The sequence below is a fragment of the Pelodiscus sinensis genome, chromosome 1 (assembly GCF_049634645.1).
Source record: "Pelodiscus sinensis isolate JC-2024 chromosome 1, ASM4963464v1, whole genome shotgun sequence".
Classification (NCBI taxonomy): Eukaryota; Metazoa; Chordata; order Testudines; family Trionychidae; genus Pelodiscus; species Pelodiscus sinensis.
Genome location: NC_134711.1, coordinates 161,001,671 through 161,020,952, shown reverse-complemented (window position 1 = coordinate 161,020,952; position 19,282 = coordinate 161,001,671). Strand labels below are relative to the sequence as shown.

Genomic DNA, 19,282 nt, shown 5'->3' with positions numbered 1-19,282 from the left:
GTTTTAGATTAAGATCTTTGGGGCAAGGATTGGAATCAATTATATTTGTATAGCAACTGGCAGAATGGGATCTAATCTGCTTGCACCCTTAAGGAGCTACCATAATATAAGTGGTAAATAATTAAAAAAATAAAGACCATCTCTTGCAGCAAGGGAACAGTGTAGTAAGCAGGCCTGTTAAACAGTATTTGGGGAATATCCAGTATTTGACAGGGATTTGAAAAAGTGTAACCGCATACATAATTAATCAATGAGCCTGGGCTCGTTGGTTAACATTCACAGTTACACACAGGGAATCTGCTTAAAAGCTGGCTCCTGGTGCAACAGACAGGAGTCAGTACTCACGGAAAGCCAGCTTAAAAAAGTCAGCTCCCAGCATGCACCAGCTCCCAGGAAGCGGACTGCTGCCCCCCCAGTGTGATTGTGTAACCGCTGAACTTTTCAGTGGTTACATGGTTACTTATTTACATGCATTTTAACATTCCTAGTATTTGAGACATATGTCTGAGGGCTGGTCCTATATTAAAAGGTGAATATATTATCCAACAAATAATATAAGCAGCAGACACGTTCCAAGACTCACTGAAAAGCAGGGAAAGCAAATTAAATTCTAAAAAAAAGTTAACATGAGTAAAGTGCATTGAACAGATTATATGCTTTTCAGGGCATGGGCTGCATCTTCTATCTTAAAAGAGCCTTGTATTTTTTTGTGCTCTACCATAATAAGCCATGTGAGTAAAAGATGGATGACTGTATTGCAATTAAATAGCCTGAAGAGTACACAACTGTTATTTGTTTAAATTGCAGAGTGTGCAGCTTTGTAGTAGTGGCAAGACAGGCCTTTTCCAGACTAGCTGTTGCCTCCGCCTCCCACGACTAAGTTTCAAGAATATTTTTCAAGCCCTGATCATCACCACCATCTCTGTCTCTACAGCATAAGGATTTTTGGAACAGAGTCACATCCTTAGCATTGGAAGTTAGTTAGAAGATAGCCTGTCAAAGCAACAGACAAATGACAGAGTAATATCCAAGGAGAGATTCGATATGGAAGCAACTCTTTTAAGCAAGTATCAAAATATTAAGAACTATTCCAGTTTATCAAGTGGAACTGAAACACTATGCATTAGATGAATATACTTCATGCAATAGTCCACAAATAAATTAAACCCTTCCTTTGTGGTCCCCCCCCATTCCTAAATCCTAGGTGTTGTTTTCCTCTCACTTTGTCAACAAAAATAATGTTGCAAGAGAACAACTACAGATATCCCAATCAGCATATTTGAGTCAAAATTTCAGAGAAGTGTGGACAGAGCTATAAGAAAGAGGTTTCAAATCTTAGGGTTAAGATCTAAGACTGGATCATTGTCTGTTAATAACTTCATGTTCAATTCTAACCAGAAGATAGTTAAACAATACATTGTTTTTTTCCCCATGCATACACTGCCCGCCACCCCCGCTCATGTTTCACATGCATGCACACATGCGCGTGTGCACTCGGACACACAACCCACATAACAGCTGTTACTCCAATAGCACAAGTCTATCCCATTACAAGGGAAATACTTAAGAGTTGCCAATCCTCCCAGTTTTATCAGTGGTCTCCCAGAATTGGGCTCGATCTCCTGAAAGCTACTGAAGCCAATCTGGGAAATTTTAAACTGCTAACAGTCTGGTGGTGCAGCAGAGCGAAGACAGGCTCCGTATCTGGCCTTGCTCTGTGCCACTGCAAGAAGCAGCTGGCACATCCCCTGCAGCCCATAGACAGGGGAGCCAGAGAGCTCTGCATGCTGCCCCTGCCTTATATCCTGATTGTGCAGCTCACATCCCCTGGCAGGTACAAGCCACTGCTTCTGGAAGTGGAACAGGGGCAGGGTAGGCAGGGATCCTGCCTTAGAGCCACTTGGGAGCCACAGAAGGTAAGTGCCATGCAGCTGGGGCTGCACCCTGAACCTCTCCCGCACCCAATCTCCTGCCCACAGCCTCTACCCCCGAGGGTTGCCAGGTGTCCAGTTTTGAACTGGGCAGTCCAGTATTTGAGCTTACTGTTCAGGAAACAAATTGAGAAAATATAAATATCCGATATTTTTTAAATAATATGTGATGTAGAGTGTGATGTAGTGTTAAGTGTGTCTGGTATTTCTGTTGAAGCCATCTGGCAACCCTATGTACCCCCTCTTGTGACCCAACCTTCTGCCCGAGCCCCGAGCTCCATCCTGGAGCCAGCATTGCACCCCCCCTCCTAAACTACTGATAGATTTCGGAGCCTCTGACAGGTGATGCTGACTGGTTTGGCCAGGATGCTATCAGGTGCTGGCACTTGATCTACCCCTCTACGCACTGTCATGCTGCTACTGCCCTCTGCCTTGGAGCTGCCCCCTGGGAAGCTCCTCCCTGCTGCAAAGGATGTGGGAGGGAGAAGAGGGGGGTGCTGAAGTGAGGGTGTCCCTACTTACCCCACTTCTGTACCCTATCTCCACACAGAGAGAAGGGGATGGAGGGAGCTTGGCAATGCAAATCTGTCACACTCACACGCTGGCTACGTCTAGACTGCACCCCTCTGTCGACAGAGAGATGTAGATTAGGCACACTGAAATTGCTAATGAAGCAGGGATTTAAATCTCATTTTTTTCCCCAAAACAGAGCTTTTTTGAAAAAAACGGCAGTCTAGACGCAGATCTGTCAAAAATAAATTTTCGACAGATCGTGTATTCCTCAAAAAAATGAGATTTATAGGATCTGTCGAAAAAGGGTTTATTTTCAACAGATCCGTGTCTATACTGACACTTTTTTCGAAAAAGCTCAGTTTTGGAAAAAGTGGCGGCCATGTTTATGCTAATGAAGTGCGAGATATTTAAATCTGCTTCATTAGCAATTTCCATGTGCCTAATCTACATCTCTGTCAACAGAGAGGTGTAGTCTAGACACAGCCTGTTCTTCTCACAAACACACGCTGTTCTTCACTCATCTCCCGACCAAACACATACTTGGGGAGTAGTTAATTCTTTTACTGCTTGCTAAGTGGGTTATTTTGGGGGTTTTGACTGGATTTCATAATTTTCATTTCTCTCTTGCGCTTAAAATTTAATTCGGTCAGTAGTGAGTTCTCAAATGCCTATCCTGTCATAGCTGGAGTAATTATCCCTGTGGCAATTGCTGCTCTTGGAAGTGGCTGGCATGTCCCTGCAGCCCTTGAGAAAGGATGAGCAGGGGGTCTCCACATGCTGTCCTTGCCTGCAGACACCATTCCTGCAGCCCCCATTGATCAGTAACGGAGGACCGTGGCCAGGGAAAGCTGTGGGCTCAGTGCCTGTGGATGAGGGGCAGCACATGGCTTCATGGAGCTGTTGCTGTACATGTAGGGTTGCCAAATAGCTTAACCAAAAATACCGAATGCCTCCTCTCCCTAACCCCCTCCCTTTTGTAGGTATCTGGTATTTTCTGATTTTTTTTTAAAACCAGTGAGGTGGTGAAAATACTGGACACCTGGCAACCCTATGTACATGCCAACTGCTTTCAGGAGTAGTGCAGGGCCAGGGCAGGAGTATGCCTGCCTAAAGCCACTGTTCCACCACCGACCCGGAAGCTGTCTCTGTTAAACGATAACCAGCTGGAGCCTGCTTGCTGAACCCCTGTCCCAGTCGGGAATCCCCTCCTGCCTCAGACATGAGACTCCTGCACACAAACTCCTTCCCAGAGATTGCTCCCTGAAACTATTCCTGGACCCCAATCCTCCACTCTGGGCTGAGCCCCTCCCACACTCCAAACCCCTTGGCCCAAGACCAGAGCCTGTACCCCAAACCCCTACCTCAGCCTGAAAGTGAGTGAGAATGGGGGAGGAAAAGGGATAGAGTGAGCAGGGCAGGGCCTCAAAGAAGGGGCGGGAAAGAAGTGGGGCAAGGGTATTTGGGTTTGAGGTAGATCTTACATTGCACTTAAATTAAAAAAGTGATCTTGTGGTTAAAAAGGTTGGAGATCACTGCACTACAGTAGCATCTCAGAGTTACAAATACTTTGGGAATGGAAGCTGTTTATAATTGAACAAAAATGTCAGTTATTCTTTCAAAATAGTTTACATCTGAACATTGATTTAATACAATCTGAAACTCTATTATGCAGTAGGGATGTAAGCAACTAGTCGACTATCCAATAATATAAGCTCATCCGATAGTCAGCTAGTGGCTTTTCCCCTCCACTTGCTGTGTCTATCAGAGGCAGAAAGGGGGTGAAGCAGGAGCCAGTGCAGGGGGCAGCCTGCTTCCCCCGAGCACCGTCTCGGTGGAGGTCAGGGCGGGTACCGGGAATCGGGCATGAGCTGGGAATCAGCTGATTCCTGGTTTGCACCCAGTTCCAGATGCTGCGCCTCTGCTTCTTAAATGTATTAAGAGCCAGGCAGCATGAGCTGGGACAGCTGAAGACCTGGCATGAGTGAAGATAGCTGATTCCCGGCTTGTGCCAGGTCCGTCCCTCCCCCCAACCCACTGCACACCAGCCTTTTAAAATGTATTAAGAGCCAGCTTTTAAGCCAGCCCACCCTCCGAGCACTAGCTCCTGCTCTCCCCCCCCCCCCCCCCCCACCGCTGCCTGCAGCCTCTTATGCAGAGGCAGCAAGGAAGGGGTAAATGCGAGTAGTCAACATTAACCAAATTCAAGAGTATTCTGGATAGAATGATGCTATCCCAATTTGTTCTCTGTGGGTTGAGTGGAGGTCTCAATCAAGCATGGTTTCAAATATATTTTGTGTTGGAATAAATGTTTTCATCCCCACCCATGCAGTACTGGGCTTACTATGGCATCTATAGTACCATCATACTCGAAAGAGACCAAGAATTACTACATGGAAGCCCACAAATATGTTTGGCATCAGTCCTACAAAAGGTTAATCCAGTCCAGAGTGTTATATGTCCTGAGTGTATCATGTAATTTGTCAGCTTGGTTGCCTTGGGAAATGACTGGTCTCTCCTCCTGGGTGCTGGGAAGCAAAACAGCAATCTCTAGACCGGTTTTTTCAAGTTGGAAAAGTTCAGCAAAAGCAGCTGGATGATCCTAGGAATGTGAAATCCTGCTTAATACCTGATTAAACGGGGGGTGGGCTGGAGCAGTCCTTGCACCACAGGGAGGGTCTGCTTTGGCCCAGCTGCTTCCGGCCCTGTGTGGGCTGGGAGTCGGCAGCACCCTGCGCCTGCGCTGCCACTTCTGGCCCCGCGCGAGGTTACCTGTTCACATCCCTAAACGATCCACCTTTATACTCCACCACCTCAACCATCAAGCATCATTGTTGAGTACAGTATTAAACATGGTTAAAAATAAATGTTTATATACATATATAGTATAAGTTTTAATGTTTTGTCTGCCGAAAAGTTTCCCTGGAACCTACTCTCCCCACTTGACATTAATTCTTATGGGGAAATTGGATTCACTTAAAGTCACATTTTTCAGGAATATAATTACAGTGTTAAGCAAGAAGTTACTATAATTCTGTTTCCAAATGAAAGATGTGATTGACTGATCAGTTTGTAACTCTGGTGATCGTAACTGAGGTTCTACTATACTTTAGTTGCTAAATGCAAAGTAGAAACATTCGCACTTTCTGTATCTTGGGCAATTTAACAGGACTGTAAAGGATATACCAAAGTTAATCTAAATACCTATTTTTATATAAACCCTTTAAAGTTACAAAACAATTCTCAAAATTAAAGTGAAATAATAGTACAGCGGTTATTATAGGAAATAACTAAAGCAGACTATGGAAAAAAATTAAAATCCTTATTTGAAAATTAAACAGACAGGAAAAATATTAAACGTAATACATTACATAAAAGGCCACACAAAAACCTATAATTCTGAAATATGTTCAGTATTGCATGGGTATGAAAGAAGGGAGGAGTTTATGTAAAGAAAAATTATCTTATTTAGGCAATAACTATCTAATCCCTCCAGCTCTTTACCCTCCTGTTTTAATACTTGGGAAAATGCCCCCATCCTGGTTGACAGCATATATTCAAATCCAACAAATTAAGCATATATTCAAACCCATCGGTTAGGCCAGGGGTGGGCAATAATTTTTGGCTGGGGTCCACTTCAAAATTTTTTGAAGTGGCCCCCGGGCCAGAAGGGGTGGGGACAGAATGCTTCTGGGCTTCCTCACCTCCAGACCATAAATGGTCTGGGGGTTAGGGAGCCCCTTTGCCCCTCCCTTCCCACTAGGCACCCATGCCCCAGGCAGGGCGGGAAGAGGCTTCACACACACACCTCCCCACCCACCCACCCCGCCCCCATGCCCTGATTGGCCTGGGGGCAGGGGAAACATGTGATGCCTCCTCCCACCCTGTGAGCAGCGCATGGCATTTTGAAGTGCCTGTCACTCTTTGTAGGGCCAGGACAGGGAGAAGAAAGCTTCACAAAGCTTCCCCGCCCCCAGGACCTGAATGGCCTGGAGGTGGGGGGAGTGCGCAAAGCCTCCTCCGGCCCTACCCCCACCCTGTGAGGAGCACTTCAGTGCGCCACGCGCTGCTCACAGGGCGGGAGGAGATGTCACACGCTCCCCTGCCCTCAAGTCCTGATTGGCCTGGGGGAAGAGGGGGAGCTGTGCGAAGTTTCCCTCGCCCTGCTCCCGCCCTGCACGAGTATACAGCAGTTTGAAGTGCCATGTGCTCCTCGCAGGGCAGAGGAAACTTTGCACTGCTCCCTCACTCGCAGGCCAATCAGGGGTTGGGGCAGGGAAGCGCGTGACCTCTCCTCCCGCTCTACAAGCGGTGCCCAGTGCTTCAAAGAGCTGTGAGCTGCACACAGGGTGGGAGGAAGCTTTGTGAGCTCCCCTACCCCAAAGGCCTTGGGGTGGGGGAATGGCAGAGCCTCTGCGGGCCAGATCAACCCACTTGGCAGCCCAGATCCAACTCACGTGGCCCTTTTGCCCACCGCTGGGTTAGGCAGAACTCGTTGAATAGTCTATCATAAGCAAAGGAATGTTTATTTACTTCAATTTACATACACATTTTAAAAAGGGTCCTCAGACAGCAAAGAGGCAACAAAAATCTGCTTTTCAGCAAACAGAGGTGATAAGAAATACAGTGTGACCGGTTTCTCCAAGAGTCCTTGTCTCTGTCTTTGTGGCTAAATTAACTTTATCTAAGGGTCAAGTATCAGAGGGGTAGCCGTGTTAGTCTGAATCTGCAAAAGCGGCGAGGAGTCCTGTGGCACCTTATAGACTAACCGAAGTGTTGGAGCATAAACTTTCGTGGGCAAAGACCCACTTCCCATGCATCTGACGAAGTGGGTCTTTGCCCACGAAAGCTTATGCTCCAACACTTCAGTTAGTCTATAAGGTGCCACAGGACTCCTCGCCGCTTTTATCTAAGGGGTAACTCAAGAAAGTACATTTCATAGGGCGGCTAAACTATAAAAGTGAAGGGCAAAACACCCAAAGTTACTATTCATTTTTTTCTCTATTCCACTAAGCTTGTTGGCAACCAGAGTGCAACTGATACCTGGCTGTCAGGCTGGAGCTATACGCAAACACTCAGTGAGAGACCCAGATGTTGTTTGGCAGAAGCCCAGGTGGAAGCTGCAGGAGAGCACTGTGAGGCAGTGAAAGTTGCATGGCATGTGGCATCAGAGCCCCTTGCTGATCTGGATTTCACCCTGGACTGTCATCGATCTGCAGATATGGGGCATCTACCAAACATATAGTAGAGATGGCCACTCCGGCAATTACACATTTAATATTAAAATTGAAAAATTAAAATTTTAGAACTTACGTTAGTGCATCAACAGATTGCTCCCGTCTTCTCTGTAAATCCTGAGAACCAACCTCCCTGGTATTATCCAATATAGGCTCTTCTATAGGCACTGCTGTTTCTTCCGTTCCAGCAGTAGAAATGACAAATATTTCAGTTTTCCGATGCTTTGTGATCCCATCTTTCTGAAGGGCAGCTGGGTTCTGCGAATCCTTTCCATGTCTGTTGTGTTCATCTTGGAAGGTAGACTGTTTAGATTCTCCCAAAGAAGATTTTGATCCAATTTTAAATAGGCTTCCAAGGAACTGAAAAAAGCCTTCTTTGTGTTGTCTGCCACGACCTGCTCTTTTGCTAGTAGGAACCAGACTGGGAAGGCTTTTAGCCTTTTTTAATTCCTCTAGGATTGTGGAGTTGCTTAGATCTTCCATTGAGTAATTCTTCTCTGCATTTTGAGGAATCTTAAAAAAAAAAATTAATAATAAGTGAAACAGAACCAAAACATCAATTTTCAAACTCTACTCCAAAACACCTTAAACTGACTAAAAACATTGTACAGTATTACTTTTGGCTGCTCTGTTGTTTACAAGACCATTCTTAAGAGCTTTGTCTAATCTTCTTTACTTTGTTTTGCTATTTAAGATACCTCTACTTATTTTTCTGTTGCTGAAACTGGTCCCTTTATTGACAGCTTACAATTTTAAGAAGTACTTATGGTTTTAATACGGGTTTTGAAAAGGCTATTTTTATGAAAAAACAACACAGACTTTGAGGTTCCCTGGACAATGGCTCTGGAGGTAAATAAAGCACAGTACAATGGAAGCAGCACAAAAATAATTTAAGCTAGCACCAAAGGCAATGAAGAAGCAAGGAGCAGTTTTTCAGAGAATGGGATTGCAAGGAAGCAGAAAACATGTTAGTTAAGGATGTGAAATGGTTTGGGACACAAGATCCAGTCCTTTCACCCTTAGTGCATGTGTAAGTAGTTCCAGTGCAGTCAATGTGACTACTCAAATGAGTTGCAGAATCACATCTTAAAGATTGGCTTAATAATTCACATGCTTCACCTGAGATTACCAATTTTTATTTCTGATCACTTTTTTTTTTTTTTTAAAGAATTAGCAACCACACATTTCTGTGAAGAAAACTCTGACCATTGTTTTGGGCAAGGACAGAGGATTCGCCAGACATTCAATTAGGCCCTTGGCCTTCATTGGTTCAAAAACACAGGGTACATATAACTACACAGCTTTTAGTGACAAGGCTGTGTTAACACAGCTTTGTGACCAAAAGTCAGGTTGTGTGAACACTCTCAGCTTTATGAGGAGGTTTTCCTTTGTCGGCAGAAGGATTCTCATGTGTAGCATTCACACTTTCAACTTGCTGTGGCAAAGCTTTGTTGGTTGTGGCAGATTTTTTTTTTAAATCACCTGCGAACAACAAAAGTGTTGCCAATCAGGTGCAAGTGAAGACATACCAACAATCTCAGAGACCAAGAGCCCACATCTGCTAGTAAGCAGAATATAGTTTTACATTTTCTTGTATGGGAAGGTCCCTGTAGGCTCTGTCGCTCTCAAATTAACATGGTAAGGTCTGAAAATACCCAAGACCTTCTTAAATGTGATTTTTAAGAACATATTTTCATCAATATAAGGAAGGGAGACTCAGAACAAACATAAATCTAAGTAAAATCTTTATAACAGCAATACCTTTGGATAAGAGTAAGCAACGTTATTTGTGTAACACTCACTTATCCTACCAATGTAGTAGGTCAGCATTTTCATTAACTCTCTTGTGCTGTTTCTATTTGAAGACACTTTCTCTTTTTTTTTTTTTGGGGGGGGGGGGGGGCGGAAGGGAAGAATTAAGAAATGCATATTGAGCACTAAGCTAGTTATTTTCAGTAGACAGAAACAGTTTTGCTCAGTAGAAGGACTGCTCAATGGGTTATGTGCCTGATTGACAAAAAGCACTATTTTAATTTAGTGCCTCCTTTTATCACCTGGGGACCAGTGATAAACTCTTTGATGAGAAGCAGGCAACATGTTACTTAAAAGTTTTACTTATAGTTGAATATATTGATCTTTAGCCTTGAACTAAATATTTTACTAACTTATTTCTTCAAAGAGTGGAGTATGGTTTACTATGCTATGTTAATAACTGGGTTTATGAAATGTTTACTTTTGTGGTGCAATACCCCTTCAGGCTATGGTATTTAAAAAAAAACAAAAAAAACAACAACAACAAAAAACCACAGAACACTGCTCATGAACATACAAATAGAACCTTACTAATTTACTAGGAGGCTGCAACCGCTGCTCTCAACGCTCACCAACCAGCTTTTGCAGCCAGAGAGTGTGATGACATCATTCTGTCGCCTGGCAGGAAAATCTTTTATTTTTATTTATTTATTTATTTATAAATAAATAAATAAAATAGAGAGACATTTTAATCATCACCATACCATGTATACAAAAATTGCCTTTTCTTTTCACTCTTCAGCAAAGGTAACTTGCCGAGTCAGCGCTAAATGAAAGTATTTTATTTTTTATAAAACAGTCTCAAAATATTTACCAGTATTCCAGATACTGGCATCTTAATTAAAATCACACTCATCAATTATTTAGACTTTCATTAGTGTGCCAGACCACCGATCTAGGCATATGCAGACTAAGATTTATAAGTCACATGAAAAGAAACAATATTCCTTGCTGAGTTAATGGACAAGGACATCCATAAGAAGGATTTCTATTTTATGCAGGTTTTTGTGCCACCATCATTGCAATGGGCTCATCAGTTACCCACCCATCCACTTTTAACCTTTCACAAAAGCCTAGTAAAAGAGAGGCCTTTCAGTGTGCTCTTATCCAGCTCTAGCACTCTCCAATCAAGAAGTGGAAACAGAAACAGCACAGTTGAAGACCACTTCCTCCCAGCACAGTTGAAGACCACATGTCTCCTGCCTCCCAGACCCTCTTCTGAACAACTGCTGATGTAAAATATCACAAGAGCATTGTCTGTTTTAGCCAGCATGCCAATTACTGCTGTATAGGTCAACACTATCCACTAGAGCAGTGTTTCCCAAATGGTGTTCCGCGGAACCGAAGTGAAAATAAGGGTTGTTAGAAAATTCCATTACAATAACATTTTATGATTTTTAAAAAATTAATATTTAAGCATTTATGAATTGTATTGAAAACAATTTTCATTTGTGTTTGCCACAATAAATGTCCCTGTGTAATGTCAGCTTAGCCAGAGAGTGGGGACGATGATGTCACTACTCAGTGTACGCGCAGGCAATCAGTGGTACGATCACCTGTTATATACCACCATAAATCCCCGTACTCACTCTTAGGGAGCATGGATCATGTGGGTGACTGAATACGAATATACTAGTGACACGAACAATGTCGAAGCTTCAGCTGTCAAACCAGTTGCTTTATGTTTTGTACACATTAAATGTGATTTTTGTTTTTAAATATGTGCAATTAAACTAAATGTTGATCTCATGACCTTGTTAAGCATTTCTTTATTATTATCCTTACTTATTTGTGGTCTACTTTTTCAGCTCCATATATCAGACTTATTAGGGGTTCCACAAAATTCTTTCAAGTTTAAAAGGGTTCTGTGGCCAGATAAAATTGGGAAACACTACACTAGAAGTATCCCTGCAAGGGAACTATAAGGTAGCATAGCCCTCTCAATGCAGCAGATTTCTTTCTGCACGTGGCACTTGCAAGCAGGCAGGCTGCTATACTCTGTACTGGTCACAGCTTACATGTAACATGTAGATGAAGCCCAAGGCAGAAAGCACATGACCAAATTCCCATCTAGCAGGAATTAAGAACTTTGTGAGGGTTTTGCTTGGTTTACTTACTAATTGACAACATTTATTAATTCACAATAGGTTCTTCAGTCACAAGCCAAATTAGAAAAATTCTGATACGGTTCATTTCTGTTTCATTCCATATTGTGCTGCATCAATGGTTAGTATCGGATTACTTGGGGGGAACTGGGGGAAAGAAATAAAGGAACAGATTATTTGTCTTATGTTCTCTGGTTTATATTTCTAATATGAACTCCTCGTGAGGGTTAAAATATTTAAATAAAAATACTTCAAAATAAAGTGTACAGAGATCTCATCATTTCTCTACAAAGTAATTATGAGACCTCAAACCAGAGGTGGGCAAGAAAACCTCCATGGGCCAGATCCTGTCACCAAGTGGGTTGATTCAGTCCATGGACACCCTGCAGCTTCCCCTCTCCCAGGCCAATCGAAACTGGAAATAGGGGAATGCATGAAGTCTCCTCCCCTCGCCAGAGGCACGCAGCACCTAGAGTGAACCACCAGCTATTCAGAACAGCTGGTGGTTCTCTCTAGGTGCTGGGGAGGGCAGGGGGGCAAAGACTTCATGCACTCTCTGCCCCCAGGCCAATCAGGGTCTGTGGGCAGGGGAGCATGGAAGTGTCCTGGCCCCATATCTTCCAATCAAAGCCCTGCCCCTTCCAAGGCAGCCCGGGAGGCACTTCAAAAATTTGTGAAGTGCCCTCCCTGCTTCTAAAATTATTGCCCACTCCTACCTCAAACAGTTTGCATTAATTTATACATCTGGGCCCATGACAATGAAATGCATTAAACGCTAAAAAGATGCATTTTTATATGATTTAAAATGTATCATACAATAATATCTCATATTCCTTCCTCTATAGCAGTGGTCACCAACCAGTAGGTCGGGATCTAATAGTAGATCTTGGAGCCTCTAACAGGTGATCCCGACTGGTTTGGCCAAGAGGCTATCAAGTGCCAGCACACAGCTGCCTCTCCCCGCACTGCTGCACAGCTCCTGCCCTCTGCCTTGGCGCTGTCCCCTTGGGAGCCTCCTGCTTGCTGGGCGGGAGAGGAGGGTGCTGATGTCAAGATGCCCCCTCTCCCATTCTGTATCCTATTTCCACAGAGCAAAGAGGGGAAACAACAAGGGTTGGGATGGAGGAGTTTTCTGGCTGTTTTTGGGAGTGGTGCAGGGCCAGGGCAGGGGTGAGCCTGCCTTAGCCCCACTGCACCCCTACCTGAGGTCAGCAGGGCCCAGCCGGAGCCCACATCCCGAAACCCTACCCCAGTCACGAACCCCCACGTACACTTCAAGTCCCTGCCCTAGAGCTCCGAGCACCTCTGCATCCAAACACCCTCCCAGAGCCTGCACCTAGCATCCCTCCTGCACCCCAACTGCCTGCCCCAAGCTGGGAGCCCCTCTCACACTCCAGATCCCATAACCGAAGACCAGAGTCTGCACCCCAGCCTGGTGAAAGTGAGGGAGGATGGGGGAGGAAGGAGTGAGCAGGGATGTGGCCTCGGAGAAGGGGCACAAAGGAGGTGGGACAAGGGTATTTGGGTCTGAGGTAGCTCTTCGATTGCACTTAAATTCAAAAAGTGATCTCGTGCTTAACAAGCTTGGAGACCCCTGCTCTATAGGTTGAGCCTCTGTTAACCAGGACTCCCTGGTCCAACAACATCTGTCATCCAGCAGGACCATGGATGTTCGAGGTCCAGAGAGTCCAGGTGGAAGGCCGGCGGCGGAGCTCCCCGCAGCTGGGCTGGCAGGCACGTCCAAGAGCACAGCTGCTAGGTACAATGCAGCAGGGCTGCCTGGTGTGTGCAAGAGCCCAGCGTGCAGGGAGCTGGGCTGCCTGGCTTAGAAGGGAAATGGCTGGCTGGCAGGGCAGCAGAGCTGATGGCAGGAGGAGGGCAGCCTGGATGCCAGTAGTCGGACCACACTGGAGGGGCCAGTAGCAGGGGTCCAAATGTGACCTCCCCAGGTCCGGCAAAATCCCTCATCAGAGACTGGTTAGGTCCTGAGGGTGCCGGACCAGGGAGGTCCAACCTGTATTTTCAGTTTTAGTAGAAAGCATTTATTTTAAAGAGGAAGATTTGTTTTCAAGAGCCAGGCTCTATAGTGGTTTAATTAGCAAACTAACCTTGCACATCTGGGGACCAGGGGCCCGGTCCTTATATGTTGCATACAAGAAGCTCCTACTGTGACAGCTCTGCACAGAAAGCCTATAAGACTGTGGCCCTTAGTTTTAATCATGATTCATGTCCCGTTCAAAAGCTGTTTGGTACTCCCTGCTTGCACAAACACTCAATCACTTACACAATTCAGGGTAATTGGAGGGTTCCATGTGAAAGGAGGCTTCTAACTAACAATAAGGAGTATTGCAGGCAGACATGCCTGTGCTAGTACAGCAAAACTCCTCAGAAACATTTGCATCAAGTCAACATGTATTATTTTGATGAACATATTAAAAAATTAACAGAAGCTATGCAAAGTATCATTTCCTAATACAAATGTATCAGTCCTCCTCTTCATACATTCTCCCAATTGTCTCACATTTGTTTGTGCCTTAAGATGATATTTTCTTTATCTTTTGCAATATGGGTAGCCACTAAAGCCTCCAATCTGGATCATGACTCCACTGTGGGAGGCATTTTACAAGCAACACTGCTCCTGTTCCGTCTTTTAAATTTATATATTGCGACACTGGGATATCCAAAGTAATGAGGAGAGACTGCACTGTCTTTACATCCAGTAAGCCTTTGCTGCTGCTGGAAACCTCACATACAACTACCCATCTCTGAGATCAGACTACAGGGAGCACTGCACCCCAAAATACTTTCACTTTCCATTCCCCCTCAGCCCCATTTCTAAACTCATTTCATTTGCAACCCAGATAGTGGGGAAAGGTAATCCATAATATAATTATGACAATCTGACAAACCCAGATTGAGGACAAATCATTAATAGCAAAGGGGATGATCCAATACAGTAAACACAACTGGAAGTAGCATTCACTGCTACCATAAATAGTCCCACTGAAGTGCTGGATCAAGTACCAAGGATACAACAATACCCTAAAGACAGATTGTTTGGCCACAGGGTTTACTCATTAAATATAAAGAGCAGCTATTTGTGATCATTGATTGCTGATTTCTCTCAGTAACTGAGTGGGCAGCAGTTCAAGTTGCCAGAGGCACTAATTTAGCAGTGTCTGTGTCAATCTGACAAGAGTTCAATCTCTATTATCCCAACAAATGAATGGAATGAAAATAATAGCATTAAAACATAAAAGTCCATGAACAAAAGACATAGCTTCCAGCCATAACAACAGAGAGATACTGCAGACTAGACTCTTGACTCCCTCCCTAAATGAATACCTATTCTGAAGCAGAAATTCTAAACCGCGCCACAGAAGCCCTTTGTTAACTATTTATTTTACTATACTGGACTTCATGGAGGAAGCACACCTTAAAATTAAACTGTATGAATATGTTTGTATTACCATTATCTTTCAGCAAATTATCACTTAAGAGGTCTCATTTTGTTGTTGAGATACAGTGTGAGCGAATGGTAAGAGGAGAGGACTGGGAGTCAAGTCTGAGTTCTCCCCAACTAATTTCATGACCTTGGACAAGTCATTTAACCTTGCAGCATCTCAGTTTACTTCTGTGAAATGCACAGCATTCTGGCCTATCTCACTGCATTACTCTAAAACTTTATTCAATAGTACAGTGAAATCCTCATACATCTGTGGCGCCTTTCATGCAAAGTAGTACTATTACAGACTACTGCCCCAGTCAGTGTGACCTTGTGAGATGCCATGCCCTGACTAGAGTTAAGACCTTAACTATTCACTAGTTTTTCATGAGTATCCAATTTTAGCTTGCTGCAATTGTTCAAACACTGTACGTTAAACAAAATTTACCAAGAAATAGTGCAAGTAGTTGGCAGACCCGTATATTTCCACAGAAAATAGCTATGGCAGAACTACTGTCAGCATATTTTCTTTTAATCAGTGAAGAAGAAAAAAAGTCTCGCCCCATTTGATACGGTCTTCCATTTGCTTTGCACTGCGTGGGCTACGCAGCAACACATGCATCTCACAGAGGAAGGCGGCTTCTGATGAGGTCTTTTTATTCTTCATAAAGAAGATCTGATGTTTAAAAATAGTTATAATAAGCTTTTGTTTTTTATTATTAATCTTGCCTTGTCTGCCCAGGAAGACTAGGATGACTGGAAAACTAATGAAATGATAATGCTTTAATTAAAATAAAAGTTCAGCAACTTTTGTTTTTCCACAAGTACTAAATTCTAATGCTAGTCAACATTTTGGACAAAAGATGGTCTGTTATAAAGATTTAACAACTTTGCTGTTTCAATTAAGGTGCTATGAGTTCACAATAAATTAGATTGACACACTCAGAAGGTACCTTATAAAATTAAGGAAAGCCAGAGGATGTTCTCAAGGTCAGAAAAGAAGCAGGGAAAAGTGTGAGGTTTTTTTGTTTGTTAAATATAAAGACAGCAAAAAAGGCTCAATTAAAAAAAAGTTCTTAATAAATCACCTTTAAGGGAAAACATGAAAACAATACAAGTTTCTGGAAAGACAAACTGAACTTTTTAAATAAAGGTCCATTGACATTTGGATGATTATTTCACATTTCTTGCTCCCAGATTTTCCCCTGGCATTACAATAAATCTCCCTGATTAAATATCAAGAGTTGGTATTAATTTCTCAATATGTAAAAAATTCTCCTCTTTACCAAAAGATCTACTGTTGTAACTGGAAAGACATGAATTACAGGCAGTGCCGAGTTACGCGGATCCGACTTATGTCGGATCCGCACTTACGAACGGGGCTCTCTCGCCCCGGAGCTCGCAGGCAGCGGGACTGCCCAGAGCGCAGTGGTCCCGCCACCTCGACCTCTGGGGCGAGAAAAGCTGCTCCGGGTGCCCCTAGTCTGCTGGGGACCATCTCCAGCAGACCAGGGACACCTGGAGCAAAGCTGGGGAGGCAGAGGGGTCCCGTGCTCTGGCAAAGCCTCAGAAGCGCGGGACTCTGCTGCCGCTGCAGCTTTGCTCCCGGTGTCCCTGGTCTGCTGGGGGGGGGGGGCGCAGTGCGGCCCCCCCCCCCCAGCAGACCAGGCTTTTGTTGTGTACCCTGGGGGTAGAGCAGCTGGGGTGCTGCCGGGTTGGTCCTGCACGGACCTACCTGGCAGCCCAGCTGTTCTGTCCCAGGCTCGAGATTCAGCTGCTGTTGAAACTTATCAGTGGCTGATTCCAGGAAGCTGGGGGCAGAGCAATTCTGCCTCCAGCTTCCTGTAGTCAGCCCCTGGTCAGTTTCAGCAGCAGCGGCTGAATCTGGAGCCAGTTCCGACTCACATACAAATTCAACTTAAGAACAAACCTATAGTCCCTATCTTGTACGTAACCCGGGGACTGCCTGTAATTCTCACGTGTTCTCTCTCTCATCTCTAAATCCTATCTATTTTACATTTGTTTCTTCTTTTTCCTCCAATGAATGTGTTTTGAGATGAATTTTTGATAGCGCATCATAACACTGATGCTTCCTTTGACTTTTTAAAATAATTATTCAGTAAAAGGAAATTCATCCTTTTCCTTGAAAGACTGAACAACAGCTCTGCATATTTGGAAAGGTCTGATGTTGACCAAACAAATATATTTTACCAGCAGACTATTTAAGTGAAGATACTATGTTTTATCCATCCCCAAAGGGGTCTTCTGATACCAACTTGTTCGAAGTTCTGCCCAATCTTCCTCATGCCAACCCTGGTGAGGAAATTCACTGACCTAGCTTCTGCTTCCTGAAGGGCCTCATCACATATGCAGAATGTCAACATTACAGATTCTAGGAAGGATCTTTCTGAATAGCCACTTGAATGATGCTGTCAACTCTCAATTTTATTGCAAATCTCATAGTACTGGACATTTTTTAAAGTCCTAGCTTCTGGAGTTATGTGAGAATCTCAGCTTTAAACCCCCCCCCCCCCCCCCCCCACACACACACACGTACGTTTCTAGACATCTTTTTTTTTTCTTCAGCAAAGATTGAAAAGGGAACCCTTCAAGTTCAAAACCGGAAGGAAAATAAATACCGGCCAATTTTTTTTTAATATTTCAATATTTGCAAGGCAGTCTCATGATGTTTGAACAGTCACATTTGGAAATATTGCTCCAGCCCCCTGCTCTCCCAAAAATGAAGCAGTATCTCTCCAAACTTCACTAATTAAGTCACAAACAGATTTCCAGCAAGAGTCCACACTCCAGCTGACAAACACTGTTAACCCAGTGAAAGCCAACATAAATTAGAACTTTACTAAAAAGGTATTTAGTAAGCTTGAAAAGATATTGGTCCTAATCCTGGTGTAGCACATTTTACAGGGATGGAACTTAGAGGTGAAAATGAGATTCAGGAGTAGATAAGCAATGAAAGCAACACAAATGTGCAGCTGTCTTCATAATATAGGCTAATTAAACCAGAACTTAAAAGCTGTACGGTCATGCTCCTTGCCACTGAGTTCCAGCATTATGGCAAGGGCACAAATAAGGCCATATTTATATAATATTTAAAAGGAGGGATACAAACCTTTCTAAAAGCGTGCATTGTGATTTCTCCATCAAAATGGTACCACCAATCATTGTCATGCCTAGAGCTCATCACAAGTATCAGAAGAGCTCAAGTTAAGTAGATCTGCATTTTAACTATAAATCCCTTGTTTTAAGAAGTTTATAGAAAAGCTGTTAAAATCCCACACGCATTTTAAAATGAAGCAAAAAAAATTAATATCTGTGCCAGGAAAAAAAAAAAAAGAAGTGGCCCATTTTAAGTAACAACAATGACAACATTAATAGGTTTTGGACACAGATTTTGTACTCCTGCAATGCGGAAAATAAAAATGCTTAAGCAACATACCTCTATGGAGTTCTATGCTGACTAATAATAATGGCATTGAAAAGCTGCCTTTCTAAGTGGTACATTTATTCAGAAAGAACCATGTTTACAGACTTGGCACACAGAAACGGAAGTGAAACACAATTTGCAAATAATGTCAATTAACAATGTACTTTTTAGTGGTGAATTAAAGGGTGAGGTCAATGCATATTAAAAAAATATTTCAAAAATGTTTCCTGGATATTGATTAAACAAAGATTGACTAGCATACTTCCCTAAGTAAATAGCTAAAAGAATGTTTTTAGAATTTCAGAAGATGACCACATGAATGCATTACATACATTTCTCTCTACGGCTTGAAATTTCATTGAAGTCGAAAAAAAGTAGGTGTGAAAGATGCAGGATTGACAGCGCTGGGAAAAGACAACCTGAGTGCAGCCACACAAAAGAATAAGAGTTGTGCAAGTTTTTCACCTCACTTCAGCCAGTTCATCAAAATCAATTTGTATGGATGACCTCTACTTTGGGATGAAAGGAACTTCTAGCTGTTCTATCCTTGTCCTCTTTGCTGAGACCATTTAATAAGAATATAAAAACACCATCACATGGATGTGTGTCCACCAGGAATGTAACTGACAACTCACTGATTTTATACAGGTTAGTCTATAGCCATCAGATGGTACAGTGTGTTATCCACAACTAGATCTCAACCAGTCACAAGCGGATAGTTCGATGAGCTACCCTCAGCCCATATGTACATGGATGCATGCACACAACCCACCTAAAAATCTCAATTCTTTATGAAA

General features: G+C 43.4%; 1 protein-coding gene across 1 annotated transcript in view; it reads right to left on the bottom strand.

The window, feature by feature from the left end:
- Nucleotides 1–19,282, bottom strand: part of CRYBG3 (crystallin beta-gamma domain containing 3) — a 121,023-nt gene that overhangs the window by 75,247 nt on the left and 26,494 nt on the right. The window contains exon 3 of the mRNA XM_075908983.1: nucleotides 7,755–8,191. Within this exon, the coding sequence (XP_075765098.1) occupies nucleotides 7,755–8,191 (437 nt within the window). The remainder of the gene's footprint in view (nucleotides 1–7,754; nucleotides 8,192–19,282) is intronic.